This window comes from Amia ocellicauda, chromosome 9 (assembly GCF_036373705.1).
Source record: "Amia ocellicauda isolate fAmiCal2 chromosome 9, fAmiCal2.hap1, whole genome shotgun sequence".
NCBI lineage: Eukaryota > Metazoa > Chordata > Actinopteri > Amiiformes > Amiidae > Amia > Amia ocellicauda.
The window spans coordinates 24527475-24545273 of NC_089858.1; the positions used below are offsets into that span (position 1 = coordinate 24527475).

General features: G+C 39.2%; 1 protein-coding gene across 1 annotated transcript in view; it reads left to right on the forward strand.

Annotated features, from left to right (window-relative positions):
* LOC136759010 (serine/threonine-protein kinase Nek11) overlaps positions 1-17799 on the forward strand; it is a 46996-nt gene that overhangs the window by 12929 nt on the left and 16268 nt on the right. The window contains exons 7-9 of the mRNA XM_066713802.1: positions 9184-9333; positions 13334-13412; positions 15936-16021. Coding sequence (XP_066569899.1) covers positions 9184-9333; positions 13334-13412; positions 15936-16021 — 315 coding nt within the window. The remainder of the gene's footprint in view (positions 1-9183; positions 9334-13333; positions 13413-15935; positions 16022-17799) is intronic.

The following is a 17799-nucleotide window of genomic DNA, read 5'->3' on the forward strand; positions in this document are numbered from 1 at the left end:
CAAGTATAATAGGCACAGTTCTCTCACATCTGAAATATAAACACAAGAGGCACTGCAAACACTCTTGAAATGAAAATGAGGATGAGAGGGAGAGAGAGAGAGAGAGAGAGAGAAAAAAATATTAATAATAGCTAGCAAGCCTGAAGGCCAGACCTTCTATTAAAGATATACTGCCCAAAATATAATTTCCTTTATTTGTGATTGCTGAATGCAGCAAGATGAGATTAACAAGTCGTCAATTTAAAAATGGCTTAATTTTATTGATATTATGATTATTATGTATTAAGGTGCAGCCTGAGACCAAATGCAAATGTTTTCTTGTTCAGTGTATAGATATTGTGGTTTGTACTTCTAAGAAATCATCCTATGAATGATTCACAGAGATGGGTACAGCGGGGGAGAAAAAAAGCTGATGTACTAGATCGCATGGTTGGTCTATGTGGAAAGAGTATTGCTGTTTTGTGTGATAAGAAAATTACCATCTTCACTGACTTATCTTCAGTATACACTTGCTTTACACTTGTTGTAAAACTTGTACGTACAAAATGGCAACTCATTTGATAGGCACCAAGACACTAGCTCATTAACTGTGACATGCCCAACTGACCTACACTCTGTGCAACTGTTGAGGGATTCCTTACCTGGACCATTTAAGAGGGAATTATCTCAGGTCGCAAAACCAGTACTTGGAAGTAATATTTAATTGCCCCTTCGCTAATGAAAGAACATGACCACAGAATCCTGATTCCAAATGAGGACAGATGCACATTAAATGGATTACCCAGGAGGCTTTGGCAGCCCAGTGTCTTCATAGCCTTGCTCAGCTCTGATAGACACTTGATAATTGCTTCCCACTTGGTAATTTCCGACAATTAGAACTGAGGAGCCGGAAAAAGACATTTGAAAGCAATAAGGGATCTAATTGGGGGAAATATATATGGGTGGGAAATACCAGACAATAGAAAATGTGAATTGGTGGTCCAAATGGAAAGAGGCAAACATTAAGCCAGTATTCTTGGAGAGATTCCCCACTTCCCATCCTGTCACAGAGCTGAGAAGAGAGAACTCCCTCTGTGCCTCAAGCCAGAGAAATGACAGCAGCAAAATCAAAAAGGTGTTGCAGGTAGCAGGATGTGTATTCTGACAGATGTCCAAGTTTTCATTCTGATAATGTTTCAGTATCTAGGAAGTCCTCACAAGTGCTTGGGCTGTAGAGATACACTGTAGCTGGTGGCTATGAAAACCAGCAACCTGCATCCCTCTCCCCCTTGGACTTCTCATATTTAATCTGCACTACTCGGCAACACCTGCCTAGATGCATCTGTTAACATTTTCCTATGCAAATCAATCTAAACTCGATTAACGTATATAGGCTTGATCACTCTATCCTGGAGAATCAAAAATTGAAATGTTGTAATTTACCTCAAAGACATTTTATTTTGAAGCAAATGTAAGGTCATACACTTTTACAGGGCCCAAGATACAGTGTTATGTTAGTGGAAATGGCTGAGTGACTCATGCATTTCCAAGTAAATTGATAGAATGGTGCAGATTCTTAAGTGCACCCCATCTACTTATACAAGAGCTTAATGCTGTTTTCTGGAAGGTATTTTGCTCACATGAACGGGATCTTGTCTGCAGTCTCCATCTGTGATAATAAGGGATATACACTTATATAATATTGTTTGGGAGGAAAAAGTAGACCTGTTTCTACAATCTATACTGAGCCTACGGGCTTGATTATTAACATTGTTCTTTGCTATAAATTTGAGGGAAGTAAATTGACTTTTGTGCCTTTAAAATGGCAGCCTTTGAATGCACTTTCTTAGAGCAATTTTCAGGATTGAATGTCAGTCATTCTCCAGACAGTGGTAGAGGATTGGCTTTTTACTAGAGTCACTTAGACTAAAAATAGTGCAGTTCTGTGTAAGATGCAGAGATGTTAATACTTATATCTGCACAGCCTACACTCCAAGCATACAGATTTTCTTTAAATTGCTGTGTGTACTGTCCTTTAATACCTCTTTGAATTAAGGAAACGTATAACCCCAAAGTTAAACATTTAAGGGCTAATCTATCTCAGCTTGGTCCTTGAAGAAATCATTGGAGAGAAGAAAAAAGTATTTATGAAACTGGCTCTTTTTCTTTCTATCCCATCAGAAATGCTGGCCTCCCCTCACAGACACTGTCTTTGTACCCCAGTGTAGACTGTCCCATGCCCCATAGTGATATGAACAGATACATACCTACTTGGTTCTCTGAACATGGTGATGAAAGTTATTATTTGTGCTCTTCCTTTCAGTTCTGGCTGGTGTACTAGCACCATGACCACGAAGAAAGATTAAAAGCAGACAAGCTGTAACTTTGCAGGCTCTACTTTTTAATCAGCCTGCCCGAGAGTGCTGTCACTGCACATAATGAGATATTAAAAGCCGTCTCTACCTGGGGAAAACAGCGGGGAAGGAACATATTTTGTGACTTCATGGCTAACAAGAAATTATAAATCAAAGGCTGCAGATGCAATCTACGCAACATGAGTATAATCCAGCATGGAAGCAAACTAGTTCATTAACAATCTCAAGAGCCTAGAGAAAAAAGAAAGTTAAATAAAAACAAATACTTGTGTTTATCTCTATAAGCAAGGAGAAGGAGATGTGCTACCCTTTCCACTGTTTCTTTACACTCCCCCATGCTAGTTTCATTGAGATGCTTTGCACTGGGCTTTTCTTTTTTTTTCTTTGTATTACTGAGCACAAGCAGGAGATGTTTAGTGTTGCAGGTCACTTTATTCCTGAGTATAAAAAATTATAAAGCACTCAGAAAGAAATGAAAGATAAAGACAGACAAACTGGAGAAGGGGGGTGTTTTTTTTTTTTTTTTTTAAGTATCATAATTTTAAATAAATAAATAGCCTAGATAAAAGTCAGTATTAAATAAGCTTCCATACAACATGCCCTTGAAACCTGAAGAATAACTCTGTCTATTTAAAGGAGTCTTGCCCAGTTCATTAGTGCAGAATACAAAGCAGACCAGTTTTCAAACAGCATTCATGCCAAACAGAATCTGTGTTCTATATTTTCCAAATTAATTAAATCGGTTTTACAATCCTAGTCTGAAAGGTATAGACTTCAATGCTGCCATTGCACAGCAGACAACATATTAAAGTCAAATAAGGTATTTCTTCTCAAAGAACAGGCCTTCAGAGACCATTCCATTTATTGAGCATTGAAAATATGTGAGAATTACATTATTACAGATGCTGGTTTCAACACCATTACTGTACACTGCAGTACATTTCTGGTTTCTCCAAATGTTAGAGCTTCCACCTGTGAAGTGGATGTGTTGATCCATTTTAAGACTGATGTACATTTAGATATATTAATAATATAATGTTTTTTTTTTTTTTGATTGTTTAATCTAAAATAGTGATTGGAATACCTGGGACTGATCTGACAGGCAAGCTATTCCATGCAGCATGATAACAGGATGATTAGTCCTGTTTTGTTCATTGGTTCTGTGGCCCACCATGTAGGAGTAGCAGCTATTAATGCAGAGAGCTGTTCAAGTGGAGGCTCATGATCTGTTTCGTAATATCCTTTGATATATTTGGATACCAACCTTTTTTCTATGCAGACACTGGAACACAACAATTAAACCCTAATTCTTTTTACACAATCACTGCATTCCAGAATTGAGTTTCAGAGACACTGCACACAGATGGCATTGTGCCGTTCATTATTTTCAACAGGCGGTATAAAGAGGTGTACATTTCATACTATGTTATTTACAGAAAAACTGAATTCGTGTGTATATACATATAGATATAAAAAGAAGAAGATGGCAGATGGCATTGTCTTACCCACAGGAGGGCTCAAAAGCTAAAATATATTTTGGATAATTTCTTCACCATGGATTACTGCCCAGTTTGCATTTACATCATCTTTACTTTGCTTGTAAAAATGTTTATTATGAAATAAACATATTTTAGACAGGCCTCTAGTGCTTAGGAAGATTTTCAAATATGCAAACTCTTTTGTATAAGGTTTCAAACTATAAATGACACTTGAACTAGAAAGTAAAAAAGTACAATATATATTTTTGCCAATTCAAATATGAAGCAGATTATTAAAACATTAATTGCAATTTAATTAAATATATCTCTGAAGAAACAAGTGTTTGGATTCTACTTATATTCTAATGCTATTGTTCTGTGTGAATTAAGAGTCATTAATCAGTCTTAGTACATTCACAATGGCTGCAATCACCAAAGCATTTACAGTAACATGATGTTAATTGGGCATCTTTAGTTTTACAAACTACAAAAGAAGCCATTGATATTTTTAAAGAGGTACTTGTCCTCAATTATGTCCTAACAGCTTTGAAACAGAATTCTTCATTTGAGCACTTTTCTCCAAATGTGTGGAACCTGCAGCTGGCCGATTCATTTCCCTGGCCTATTAACTCTGCATTGAAAGCTGGATTTGTAAGATAATCTACAATATGCCTATAAAGTGAGAAGTATTTTTCTGTTTAGCCTTCAATAAATTAAATTCCCTATTCCAGCTCACCGTTCTTAGTATATATATTTCAGTAAGAGTGATGCTATTCATGTAACTAAGGAATGCCCTTTCCTGGCATCATTGATTTTATACATTTTACTTTTGTATTGTATAGTTGGCTTACTGTGTTCTAGTGATAGTCAGCAGACTTGATGCTGTATTTGATCACAGTTTACACTAAGACCTACTTCCTCTTATTCAGTGCATATCATGTTTCCAAGACTTAATTTAGAACTTCTCCTGCAGCCTATAAATATCTCTTCACAGTTTCTTGTTCTGTGCCCGAAAAATAAACCCAGCTTCCCACACTCATTACAGGATTTTCAAACTTTGACTGTTCAAAGGGAAATGTTGATGTCACAGCTGCTTCAGTGCCTTAATCTCTTCTGCTACTCGTGTATGTACATTTTATGAAAGATGAAATTAATCGCAGTACATAGTGATTTTCCTATACAATGTGTCCTGTACCAGCCAAGTCGATTCCAGTGCTAGCAGAGAGGGAAAAAAGCAATTGAAAAGAACAACTTGCAAAAATCATTGGTCCCTAAAGTAGCATTGTGTGAAATGTTTTTTGTTTGTTTTTTCTCACTCTTTCTCTCTCTCTCTCTCTCTCTCTCTCTCTCTCTCTCATTCCATTTCTGTGAGTTACTGTTTATATTGTTTACCTCTGGGATACAAAACAGAGGCATCGATCACCCAGAATCTCCAAATAACAAAAATTTGAACAAATGTGAAAAGAACAGACATGGATAATTACATGGATCAATGTTATTTCTCATATGATTGATACCAATATTGGCCTGAATTCCATATTACAATTTGGAGATGTGACCAGAAAAGTTATGTGACTGAGAAAAAATTGTAGGACAACTCAAGCTGCTGGTCTAGCAAGAGTGTGGAGAGAATGCAAGATAAGATAAGATAAGTGATGCAGGGGAAATAGGGTGCAACACTTTGGGCAACATGTGGGAAAAGGAAATGAAAATGAAGAGCGATTAACTGTCCTCTAGGGAGGGACTCATATCACCTCTAATGGGGAGCTACACTGAACATGCCTTGTTAGAATGGGAAATCCATAGCAGTGCGAAGAAGCATAAACATAATTCAATATTAAAAGGAAGAGAGACAGCTAATTTAATACTGCATTTTAAGAGAGAATCTCAGTCCTGGGGATTTGACAGCCAAGGAATTCAATTCAGTTAGCTGGAGAAGAGAAGCCACTTCAGGATGCTTTTTGTATCGATGCCAAGCCAAAGGCATGCCTATGCCCTGTGCTGGCACAGAATGTGAGCGTATGAAGGGGCACGGTGTACTCTCAATCACAATTTTTATAAAACACACACACATGCACCTAAAATGCTTTTGGCTACTTTTTTTCAGTTAGTAGGTACTACTAGGTTTTATATAACATTATCTCCAGGTATTTCTGCTGTTTCTTGCAATTTCTGTTTTACGTTGCTTTTTTTATTAATCAGAATCAGAAATGCACTCTGGATGAACTTCTATAAGAGACACAAATTATTTTATCTTTCTCTGCATCACACATCACAGTGGATTCAGTTCACTGTTAACACTCCGGCTTTAGTACTGTGACAGGGATAAGCCAGATGGGATAAATACAACATCCTTTACAAATCTGCTGATGCGCCAACACTTTAACAGAAGAAAAGAGAAAAAGAGTGAGGGAGACAGAAATGGGGGATGACTGGAGGTTTTTGAAGATTCAGTAGCTAACAAGTTCAACATTTCACAAAATAGTCCCAGGCAACAAAGATGGGGGTTAAATAATTGATGGAGGGAGGAGGAGGGGGTTTGTCTTGTGTGCATATGTTCGCTTTAATTTGAAACAATGGGATGGTGTACAACAACCTGTTTGGGACAGAACCTGAAGACTGTCTAATTACAGTACGAAATAATGATAGGCTGCAAATGCATCCCCGGTTATCTGAAAAAGGGAAGCACTGCCCAAGGGGGAGGAGTTTCTGCGCACTTCCGTAGGAACCCAATCAAAAACATCACTCTATCAAAGCTGCCATTGGCCCCTGCACACATCACTCAGAACAGGTCCCTTCCCACTTCCTGTTCTATAAAACGTACGTCTGTGCAGGTTCGCCCTCTTTGGCCAGGAGCTAGGACTCCCGCGCGACCTTGCAACCCTTGGGCAGTGCTTCCCTTTTTCAGATAACTGAGGTTGCATTCGCAACCTGTCGTTATATTTCAAGTCGGAAGCACTGCCCAAGGGGGAGGGGTTACTGTATAACAAAACTGACACAAGGGAGGAGGCAGCGAGCTGGTAAGGGAGCTTGCCCCGAGCTGGTAAGGGAGCTTGCCCCGAGCCGACCACTTGGGGGCCTCGGCAACACAACTCCAGACAGGAGCTGCAGAGGCCCCTTGGTGCCAACCTGGGCTGTCTAGGAGCGAGGACTGCAGTCACGCTCTACCAGGAACTGTCTGCAATCAGCATATACAAATCCGGGCTACAGAGGTCAACTCTTATGCCCTCCGCTTACAATAGCAAGGCTAGCTGCTCTACTAGTGCATTTAGGAGCGAGGCTGTATATCTACTTGCACAATATATGGTGCAGGCAATCAAGCAACTTGTGCGCCCTCCGCGCATTAATGTGGCAGTGAACCCTTGATCCTGCAGGAGCTGGGCCACAGACCCACTGAATAACACACAGCTGGCTAGTCAACTGAGTAGCCACAGCTGGACATAACAGTATATACAGCGTAGCAGCAGGAACATTCATGCTGCCTCCGCGCGGCATAGGAGAAATCACATTCACTGAACGGTACAGAGCGGCCAGCTCCACTATGCTGTCCTAACCACTATACACATCGCCGGGTGCAGGAAACAGATCATGCACCACCATGTAACGAGGGAGCAGTTGTCACCTATTAGCGCAGCTAATGTAGGACAACAGCAGGGTCTACCATGACAATCAATCCATAGACATTGCGGTGTGCAAGAAAACCGGTCATGCACTCTTCGCATAATATGGGAGCATTGGCTGCTTGCTCCACTAGCCCAGCTAGGAGCGAGGCCACACCAGCTCTACAATGTCGTACAAATGAACTATATACACCATGGGGTGCAGGAACGAACTCATGCGCCACACATGGAACACAGGAGCAGTTGATGCCTGCTGATTAGACCAGCTAACGCAGGGCAACATTAGCTCAACTGTGCTGACAAATGAACTATGTACACAGCAGAACACAAGAGCCTGCTCAAGTGCTTCCCGCTGAGGACAGCATCACCGGTCTCTTGCTCTACGGCACACAGCCAGAGCGGGCCACAGACCTGCTGACCAAGGAACTATATACACAGCGAGGCAGTGAGAAAAACTCGAGCACCATCAGCTGGGAACAGCAGCAGTGAGCTCCAATCTAAACAAACTAGAATGGAGCCACCGTCCTGCTGTTTACACATTATATAATATAGCGGGGTACAAGCCAGACGCATGCAATAATGAATTAACTATATACAGGGCGGCTTCATAAGGCAACGTACCTGTAGGTCGCATGACAGACCCTGGGAACACATCGATAGGCTTTCAGCAAGTCCAGGAGCAGCTCACGTGGGTGCTTGACTGGAAGGCATAGTCCAGTGGAAGGAAAAGACACAATTCAAATAGCCCCATCAGGATCTGCTTAACAGGGGCAGACTGGGAGAGGAAATCAGGAGCCAAAGCCTGTGCGCTACTGGACCTCAACTGCAGCCAACACCGGATTCCCAAAGGAAAGGACCGTTCCCGTCACAGACAACCTGTAGAACCAGACAAATGTATGTGGCGAAGCCCAAGCTGCATTCACATAAATGTCTGCCAAGGGGGTGCCTTGAAAAAGGGCCCATGATGTGGCAATATCTCGAGTCAAGTGGGCCACCAGATGGTCAGGCACCAGGGTCCCAGTGGACTCGTAGGCCATGGTAATCCATTGTGAGAGGCGCCGCTCCATGAGACACAAACAGTTGGTCCAAGCTCTGAATGCCCTTAGTGAGTTCCAAATAGCACCTGAGGGCCTGCACAATGGGGCTGCGAAAGTGCATCCAGCACTACATTAAGGCGCATGCGGGCAGTGAAGGGGTGCGAGGCGGCTGTAGCCGTCAAGCTCCCTTCAGAAACTGCGCAGCCAGGAAATGAGACCCAGGGGGCTCAACATCAATCCGGACATGACATGCGGCAATCAGATAATATTTGGCACTATATTAACACAGTTATTATTTTTAAATGCTCTATTTGTGAACCAAACCTGAAACCAAAAGCGCAGCAGGAGCTCCAGTGACACACAATAGAAACAGAGATGTAGCGGAACGGTGGTGAACAACACTATAAGTGAAGCCAGCCAGCCTAAATACACAGTTTTTAAGGTCTAATGCAACACACAGACACAGAAAGCTCACACTCTTGGGTCCAGCAAAATGGCAAAAGAGGACCAACCTGTTCTGAGTGACCTCCGCAGGGGTCAATGTCAGCTCTGATAGAGTGACGTTTTCAATCGGGTTCCTACTGAAGTGCACAGAAGCCCCCCCCCCCTTTGGGCAGTGCTTCCGACTTGAACGATAACCCATGTTAATGTTCCCTGTTTCCCTGCATTTACACTGCATGCTCCTCTTTTGCAGGTCAGTGGGCTGTGTGCTGTATGAGTTGGCCTCTCTCACTAAAGCTTTTGATGCCACCAGCTGGGTGAAGCTGGTTCATAAGATTGCTCTGGGTCCTTCTCCTACATTGCCTGCCAGCTTTTCCACTCAACTGGATGATGTCTTGCAGAGGTAGGACATAGACCTGTACTCAGTCAAGGGAAGCACGTCCCCCAGCTTCACCATTTCTTTAATCCAGGGGCAAAATTCATAATTAAGCAGCTGAGCGCATGACTTCCACCCCATTTCTTTACCATGGTATTTTAGTCAAAGGCTTGCAGCATTTCAAAGACTTCTATGCACACAATTAATGTACAATTCCTAATGTACAAATGCATAATGACTTCTGGCTCCACTGTGCCAATATATAGGCGGGATCTAAGAAAACAGGCATACATAAAAGCAGGGTATGGTGAAAGGAAAGTTAATGTATTATTTACAGTGGTCGGTGATTAAAAAAAAAGAAATCGTCAAACAAAACCCTTTTTTGAATTTAACTAAAAGTGCTATGGGTCCCTCTCTACACATATAACTTATAAGATGAAATCGAAGTCTGTTTACCACAATTCAGTACTTTTTTGGTAACACTTTATATTAAAGAGTCATTAATACATTATTTATAAATAGTTTATAAAAGTTAGGAACCATTAATAATTCAATGTATAAATGATCAATAAACCATTATAAGATATGATTTATCATTTATAATAAAGATTTGAAACAAAGTCATGTTTTTGATAAATGATACCTTATAACCACACCAGCACGGCAGAGAATGCCACAACACGTATTACGGATGTTGACTAAAGCATGACAAAAAACAAGCAAACGATAAATTCAACAGCAGGTCTACAGTATAGAAATGCAATATGCCTGGGGAATATTGTACAGTTATGTTTGGCTTTAGAGTGAAAGGACGTCTTCCATGTATACTAGCTGTGACCTGCTCTGCAGATTAAACAGCTATCAAACAATTTTTACTTGTATTATCCATATAAGAGTAAGCTACCTTTCACGTTATAAAGGAAAGCAATTTGCCATAAGCAGTGAAACTCAATCTTTTGTGTAAAATCATTCCCACCAATGAAGTAAAAAAGGTGAACCACAGCGCTCATTGATTGTCCATCAGGCAGCACCGTCTCCTTGCGTCTCTGTCAATTCTAATTGAGTCCTCCAACGATCCCACCTTATCAGACCATTGAAGTGAAAGGGGGAAAAAACATTGTTGAGCATCATCCTGGAGAAAGACAAATCAGAGAGCAAATAACATGAGTGCTTAGAAAAACAGGCACACATCTTCCCCTTTCCATAACAGTTCACATGTATAAAACATGCTGTAAAAACAAGAAGAAAACATTCTTCTTCCCCTTTGTGACCCTATGGTCTATTGCTTTAGGGTGAATTTCAAAATAAAGGCGCACCAAATTAAATGGAATTTGTACCATAGTTGGCCCATATATTTCTGTCATTCCTGCACAATGTAGTTGATGAGGATTAGTGCCAACAAGCTTTGTAATTCACTAAGACTTATTTTGTTTCCCTATCAGGGAATATATGTAAATGTAACCTTCCAGAGCCCCTGTACATTCAATGTGTTGCCACCTCAGTACCACCACTCCCACCTCACATCTTCAGTTAACAAACCAAGGCTCTATTAAAGAAAGCAGTTTGCTAACCAAACACAATGCTTCAAAAGGCAATAACTCAGCCTGACATTCTCAGCATGGCCTCGATATTGATATGATGCTGGTGACATTTTGAAACCTAAATGAAATATAAATATGGAATGAAAATGAATAGCACTGCATTCTATACATTAATTTATACATTTACACTCAATGCATCATCATGTCAGAAACAAACTACTACTCTCTATGGAGACTGTAAAACCTTGTTGCACAATGCTTAGTTGCACATTGGTGCATTTAGTCAGTTGTTTGACCAACTAAAGAAATGTATCATGGTTTCCAGGTTTGTACATAGTGATTCAAAAACTAAAATGTCAACATTTTTGGCATCATTTCCCTACAGAAAGAGTCTCTGATTCATTGGAGTGGGGAGTCAAATATTTGTTTGAGGTTTAATAAATATTGTTCTCATTTATAATTTGTAATCATGTAAAAACAGAAACCATCTCAAACTTGCCTTTGTCCGGGCATGTTTTAATGAAATACAATGCAAATCGTTACACATTAAATGACCTACTGGGAAGCATTGTCCCCTAATTGGGCAATGGCTGTGGTTATCTTTTAATAAAGAAAGCCAACTTTTCACAGACAATGTGACTCCCCTCCAAGGACATTGCTACTGAACAAACTTACATCAGTCAAATCAACAGTAATGATTTTTTAAGGCTCCTTAAAGACCCAGGTTTTGAAGAAAGGCATGGCGTGCTCCTGGAAAAATAATGATTGCAGCTGGAGGTAACAGAGGATCATTAGAGTGGATGGTGTCGTTCTGAGGTCACAGAGAGACAAGCAAATGTGACGCCTAATTGTGTGAAGCTACAAGTTCACTCGGCCGTTGTAACTATAATGATAGTATAATTTTTTAGGTCCAGCCTTAAAGTTTTGAAAAAGTTGCTGGACAACTGGCACTGCTTCATGATTGAGTTAGAATGACATTTATTCCCACTACAGTCAATTTTTTTCTTACTGTGTGACACTGAATGTCCTTTCAAACAGTAACCTTGTTTTTTGAGATGTAGTTTCTATTTTGGGTCTGCTAGGACCTACCCTCTGGGAAAACTGAACACATTTCTGAGGCCAGGATATCAGAAAATTAATTTGTAGACTGAGAGACGATTTAAAATTTTGGGTGGGGATGCTATTGTCTGGGCATTGGGTATCACATTTGAAATGTCCTTTAAATAAATGGACAAAACAAACTTTGCATTTTAAGTATACAATATAGCCCAACACAACCTCAGTTGTTGGTTGTCAACTTATTATTATTGCAACTTATTGTTACTGTTAGACTGTTGGCTTTGTCGAAATTAACTTGCATCCAAGAAGGAATCGTAAAAATGTACATGAAGAGTGATTTAACACTCAGCTAGTGTTTTATCTCGAAACAGGGGGCTAGGCAGTGCTATCATAGTCCATGTGATAAAAATGTTCGTCTTTATTTTGTCTTGTATATAAATGATAGTCTAATAAGTATTTTTATGAAACTGATTGCAATCAGTGTAGAAAATAAATTAAATAAAACAAATGGAAGATGTAGGTGGAAGGATGTATATGATTTAAAATGACTTATAAACCCGCCTTTCTAATGGATTATGGGTGCACGCTGCAATGGCACTGTCTGGAACTGATACTAATGAATGTTGGCCCTTCCCATCTCATTGGATATAAAAATTAAGCTTTACAGCAGAGAAAGGACAAGAGATTTATGGCACAATAAAGGCACAATTAGCATGACTCTTCATTGTTCTTGGTCCATTTTTAAGTCAAGACTTTCAACTTCTCATTATGAAGTTATGATCTGTTAATGGGCAACTGGAGTGCACTGTCCTCAAAGCCACTCAGAACAATGCTGTACATACACGGTAATATTTCAGTTTAATCCTTTATTTGGATTTCTTTATCTCTTTCAAGATTATGCTCATGTGCATTAAATTCCCTTTGTGCATAATATTTGTTTTTGACACCCTTTTTGGCTTTTTGGGTTGTGTTAAGGTTATGCAGTTTTAACTACAGGGTGACATTTAGCCAGAGACAACATACTGGTCATTATTCTAAGGTTAATTGATTTCCTATTTCACCTGAATCCAGAATCAGAAAAAAACAATAATGTAAAAAATCTACCTTTTTACAGTGAGTCAGTGTAGGTGGGATTGAGCACTGATATGTCTCCAAGATATATATCACCTTTCACCTCACACAATTGATTGGTTCAGTCAAATATACCACGGGGGCTCCATAAACTGCAGCCAAGTTAAGATTTATACCTTAACCCTTACTTTGTTTTTCAGTCAGTTTGCTTCCCACAGTGAGGTTAAGCAGTTGATACAGTTCAAATACTACACTACGGAGGACTGCTTTCCTCTCAGCAAAGTTACCAGCTGACCTCAAGAGACACCAGCTGTGGGGCTGTCAGAAAACCCACTTTATGTTCCCTGTCTTTCTAGGATGCTGCAGAAAGACTCCGCTAACAGACCGAGTGCCACAGAAATCCTCAAAAGCCCCTTCATTGAAGAGAGCGTGAAAGTAAGTGTGTTAAAAGAGCTGTATCGCTGAGGCACCTCATGGTGAGGGAAAAAGCTCATTATAATAGTAGTGTAGGCATGAGGGAAAAAACTACATATGTTGTATGTTATGTATGTATGTCAACGATCGTAACTGAAATAAAGTTGAACTGTCACTCCAAACCAGTGGTTCTCGATAGCACAGTTTAATCCTTGCATTTGTTTTAGCTAGGCATTTTTTTCTGTAACAATGTTTCTTATTCAGAGCACCTTACCATGTGTTGCTTTATTTTAAAAACATTTTTTTTTTTAAACTCTTTTAGGATATCTAGGAACTGGAGTTGGGAAGGCCATCGCCTAAGCCTAACCATAGTATTAGTTCACCCTGGTGTTTGTTAAATCTCTACTGCAGTCAATCTAAGCCTGTTTGAATTGGATCATACTTACATTGTGTCACTTATCCTCCACTAAATTGGCAATAACATGAAATGCCACAGCTTGTCCCAAATGGGAGATATTCATTAGAAACATATTAATAATGCAGATACTTTCAGCACTGAATTATATTTCCTGTCAGCAGATGATTTACTATGGTATTTAGATGCTATTTGACCCTGCAGGATTGCTCATAGAGTATTTCATCTTATATGAAACTTATAATGTTCAGGTCTTTATCCTCACATACTAGTTGCTACCTAAGAGCATGTTTGGAGGGCTTACTCGATTATACATAAGTACAATTTCAAGTACAAGTCTTAATTTCCCAGTGCTGCTTTTCATCAATACGTTTGCATTTGTATTTCTCTAAAGCAACATAACGTATGCTTTAACACGAATACAAAAAAAAGAGGAACAAAGATGACAATGTCCTTTACGTTCTCAATGTTATTCAATTCAAAACCGATTTTGTATTCTATCATTCCCCTGCTTCCACATGACAAGTGGAAAGAAAGGTCCTTGGAGGATCATGCATTGCCATGTAATCTGAACTCTAAGAGATGCTTGCTGTAGGACACACTACCAATTGTGTCAATAAATTGTGTCCTAACCAACAACTACTAACAGCACACAAATCCTATTCAGCTCACAGACTGTCTGTAAAAATGCATTTTGTAACATTCACATGCTTTCTCTGAAGTGGAATCCACAAGGGGCCGTTCACAGAAAAGAAGAAAACTCTTTTGTAATGTGGCAGTGACCAGCGGGTCTCCCTGTAGGGCACTGCAGTAATATAGTTGCAAACCCACAATGGCAAGTTTCAGAGGCTACTGCCTACAGCTGTGCCTGAGGGAGGGGTGGAGACTTCTCCAACTTGACTACAGAGAGCAAAATGTCACTGGAGATCTCAGAAAATTCAAATGAGGTAATAGCAGTCCGAATCGGCTCCAAATAATGAGTCAGGGCAAGAGCATCTTATAATGCAGCCGACCTTTAAAAAAAAAAAAAAAACATATTCGCTTAGGTTTTTAACTGGCAGATTGTTGATGGCAATAGATTAACCTTTATGCTTCAGCCTGTGTATCTATACTATGAATCCTTTTTTGCGTTCAAATCTTGAGCAACCTGCTCCACATTTACTAGAGGGCAGGTCAACAGTTCTGAAATGAAGAGCATTCATTTCAATTTAAATACATTTCTCACCAGTACATTTAAAATTCTGAAAATAAGTAAAACTTTAACATCATCTATAAAGTAGAATGCATTTTGTAATAGGATTAAACAATTAGGCTATTGCGGTTCTTGTGCTTGTTTTTCAGTTTTTACTATTAGGCTTTTTTCAGAACATTTATATCCTGAATAGCATATTTACTTCCTGAAAAAAAAACGAATGTACATCCATTTCAGAAATGAAAGCAACCATTATAAAGTTAATTCATTTAGTTTAATTTTGTGCTTATTTATAATTAGATTTTTGTTGTTGTTAAACTAGTAAAGGGTTGTGCTCTTAAATGAGCAAAGAACAATTACAGTCATTAGACCAAAACCGTGTTATGCATGCTTTGTGCTCTCCCATTCTTTCAAGGCAGTCTTGAATAACCCTTGGCCAAGCTCCTGCATTGCTATTACAGTAGCTCTCCAAACAAATACTGCACACTGTCATTATTTGGGTGTTGTGCTGGGATACATACAAACACATCTATTCATTGTTTTGTGTATGTGAACTAGAAAACAACAGTGCACTAGATTAACACTGCCGAATAATTACAGGCCTCCCATTTGTACAGTTGTGGTCTGGCCAGAACCAGGCCAGTGAAGCCAGTGAAGTAGTTCCTGTTTGTCAGAAGTTTTAAGCATTGAGTTTGAAGGACCAACTGCATTGTTGATTAATTAATTTGCTACAGGTGTTGCCACTGGGATAACATACTTGTTTAAACTTTTCAAATTGCACTTGCAGTTTTGTGTCAACTAACAGAAACATGTTTAATTTATCTCAGTAAAAAGCCCAGTTGCAGGAAAAAGCAAATGTCTGAGTGGTCTGATACATACAAGATTCACTTTTCCCAGACTAAACTAAATCAGTCCATCTTGTGTTGGTTTTTCTCAGGGCCTGGTGTACACTCTGGGTGACTTGCTCCACAGAGAAGATGGTTACAGCATTTCTGCAGAATCAGCCCAGATTGCAGCTGCTCTGTGAGTTGACACTGTATACAGGAGGCAGGTGTTAACAAAGTAGTATGGAAACAGTGGTTATTGTGGAAAAGTGTCAGTATAATATTTACTAAAGAAGCATGCAGAGTTTTAACCCTTTACTTGCTTATTGTTACATGACCAGGTCTGATTTTGCCAACATGATTATAAAGGAGTACTAGTGATATGCTATATCTATTGGTTATTGCAGCTGTTTTACCTCCCCAGCTAAAAAGTAGAAGAAGTAATTAGAAAGTCCTCAACCCAAAATATTTCTGTCTGTTAAGGAACTGAATAGAACACCTTCTGATTCCCCCCACCATCCATAAACTACCCTCTAATGATACCACAAAACAATCGGATGCATGTCACTATCAAAGAGTAAATTTCCGTGTAATTGATTGCATTATATTTAATAGCATTTCACTTATTGTTTATAGACACAGTAGCGATAACAGAGGCTATTCAAAGGTTATTTAAACACGGTGAGAGTTTATGATATGGAGAAGCCCCAATCATTTTAACTAACTTGTGTACTCTGCTGTATTGTAGCTCTGTTGTTCTCTGGATTTTATGCAAATGTGGAAGCACAATACCACAGTGCACCAGTACATATTCAACAGCAGCACAGACAACACTTTAAATTGAGATATATTATTTCTCCCACATAGAATATTAGAGTATATGAATATATTCCTTAAAAGAACCCCCGGGAAATGTGCTTTAATTACATTCAGTGATGTACACATACCGTGCAAAAATTGCTTAGATATTTTCCATCTAATCCTGGTTGAATCATTACATTTCTATTATATGTAAAGGTATCTTAAACAAAACATACCATAATAAGTTGTGTTAATTTATATATAAATTTCATTTTAGCCATTCTGCTGTAATTAGAACAAACTCAATCCACTGATGCAGACTGTTCCTGTGATTATTTGTATGTTATTATGTGTTGATTCTTGTTCATTTTTATTATTATTATTATTATTAGTAGTAGTAGTAATAATCATAATCATAATCATAATAATAATGATAGGATGTTGTTTCAATAATTCAGTTCAGAGAAAAGAAAAACATATTGACATGAGTGAGCTTCCCCTTCTGTCAGGCTAAAAAGAAACTGCTTAGCATTGATTTTCCACTTAATGAAATTGCACTGACTCATATGGCTCATTTAACTGGCGACAGAAAGCCTCACTCCAACACCTCCACTGGGAGACAACTGGGGAGAATAACAGCATAATAAAAAACTAGTGAGGGAAGATGGGGGGAGAGGGGGAGACAGGTGGGCATAGTCACAGCCAATGGACAAGCTTAATTAAATGGACATTTCCTTATTTAGGTGCCAGGCTAGGTTTAATGTCTTAATTATCAGTGTATTATTTGTCTTCCTGAACGTAAAAGACAGCGACACTCACACTACCTGCTACAAACTGACCAGCTGAGCAGACCAAAAGTAGATATATTATAATATAAATATATTTCCAATATTAAATACAGAGAAACCGGTCTGTACTTACTTGCAGTATGCTTTTTTTTTCACATCAGCACCCCCCATCTCTCTGCCCCGCCTTGCTCCCATCAGTTTTAATTTAAAAATAATTAACCAGACTCATAAGCACTCATTCATCCAGTCAACTGATTGAAAACAGAGCGTAGACTTCTCATGATAAGACCGCACCACTGACTTTCAGGAACAAAGGCAGAACCTCTGTCTTATCTTTAATTGCATCTATATTTGCTAATCATCCCTTATAGCGCACCAGAGAATCTGT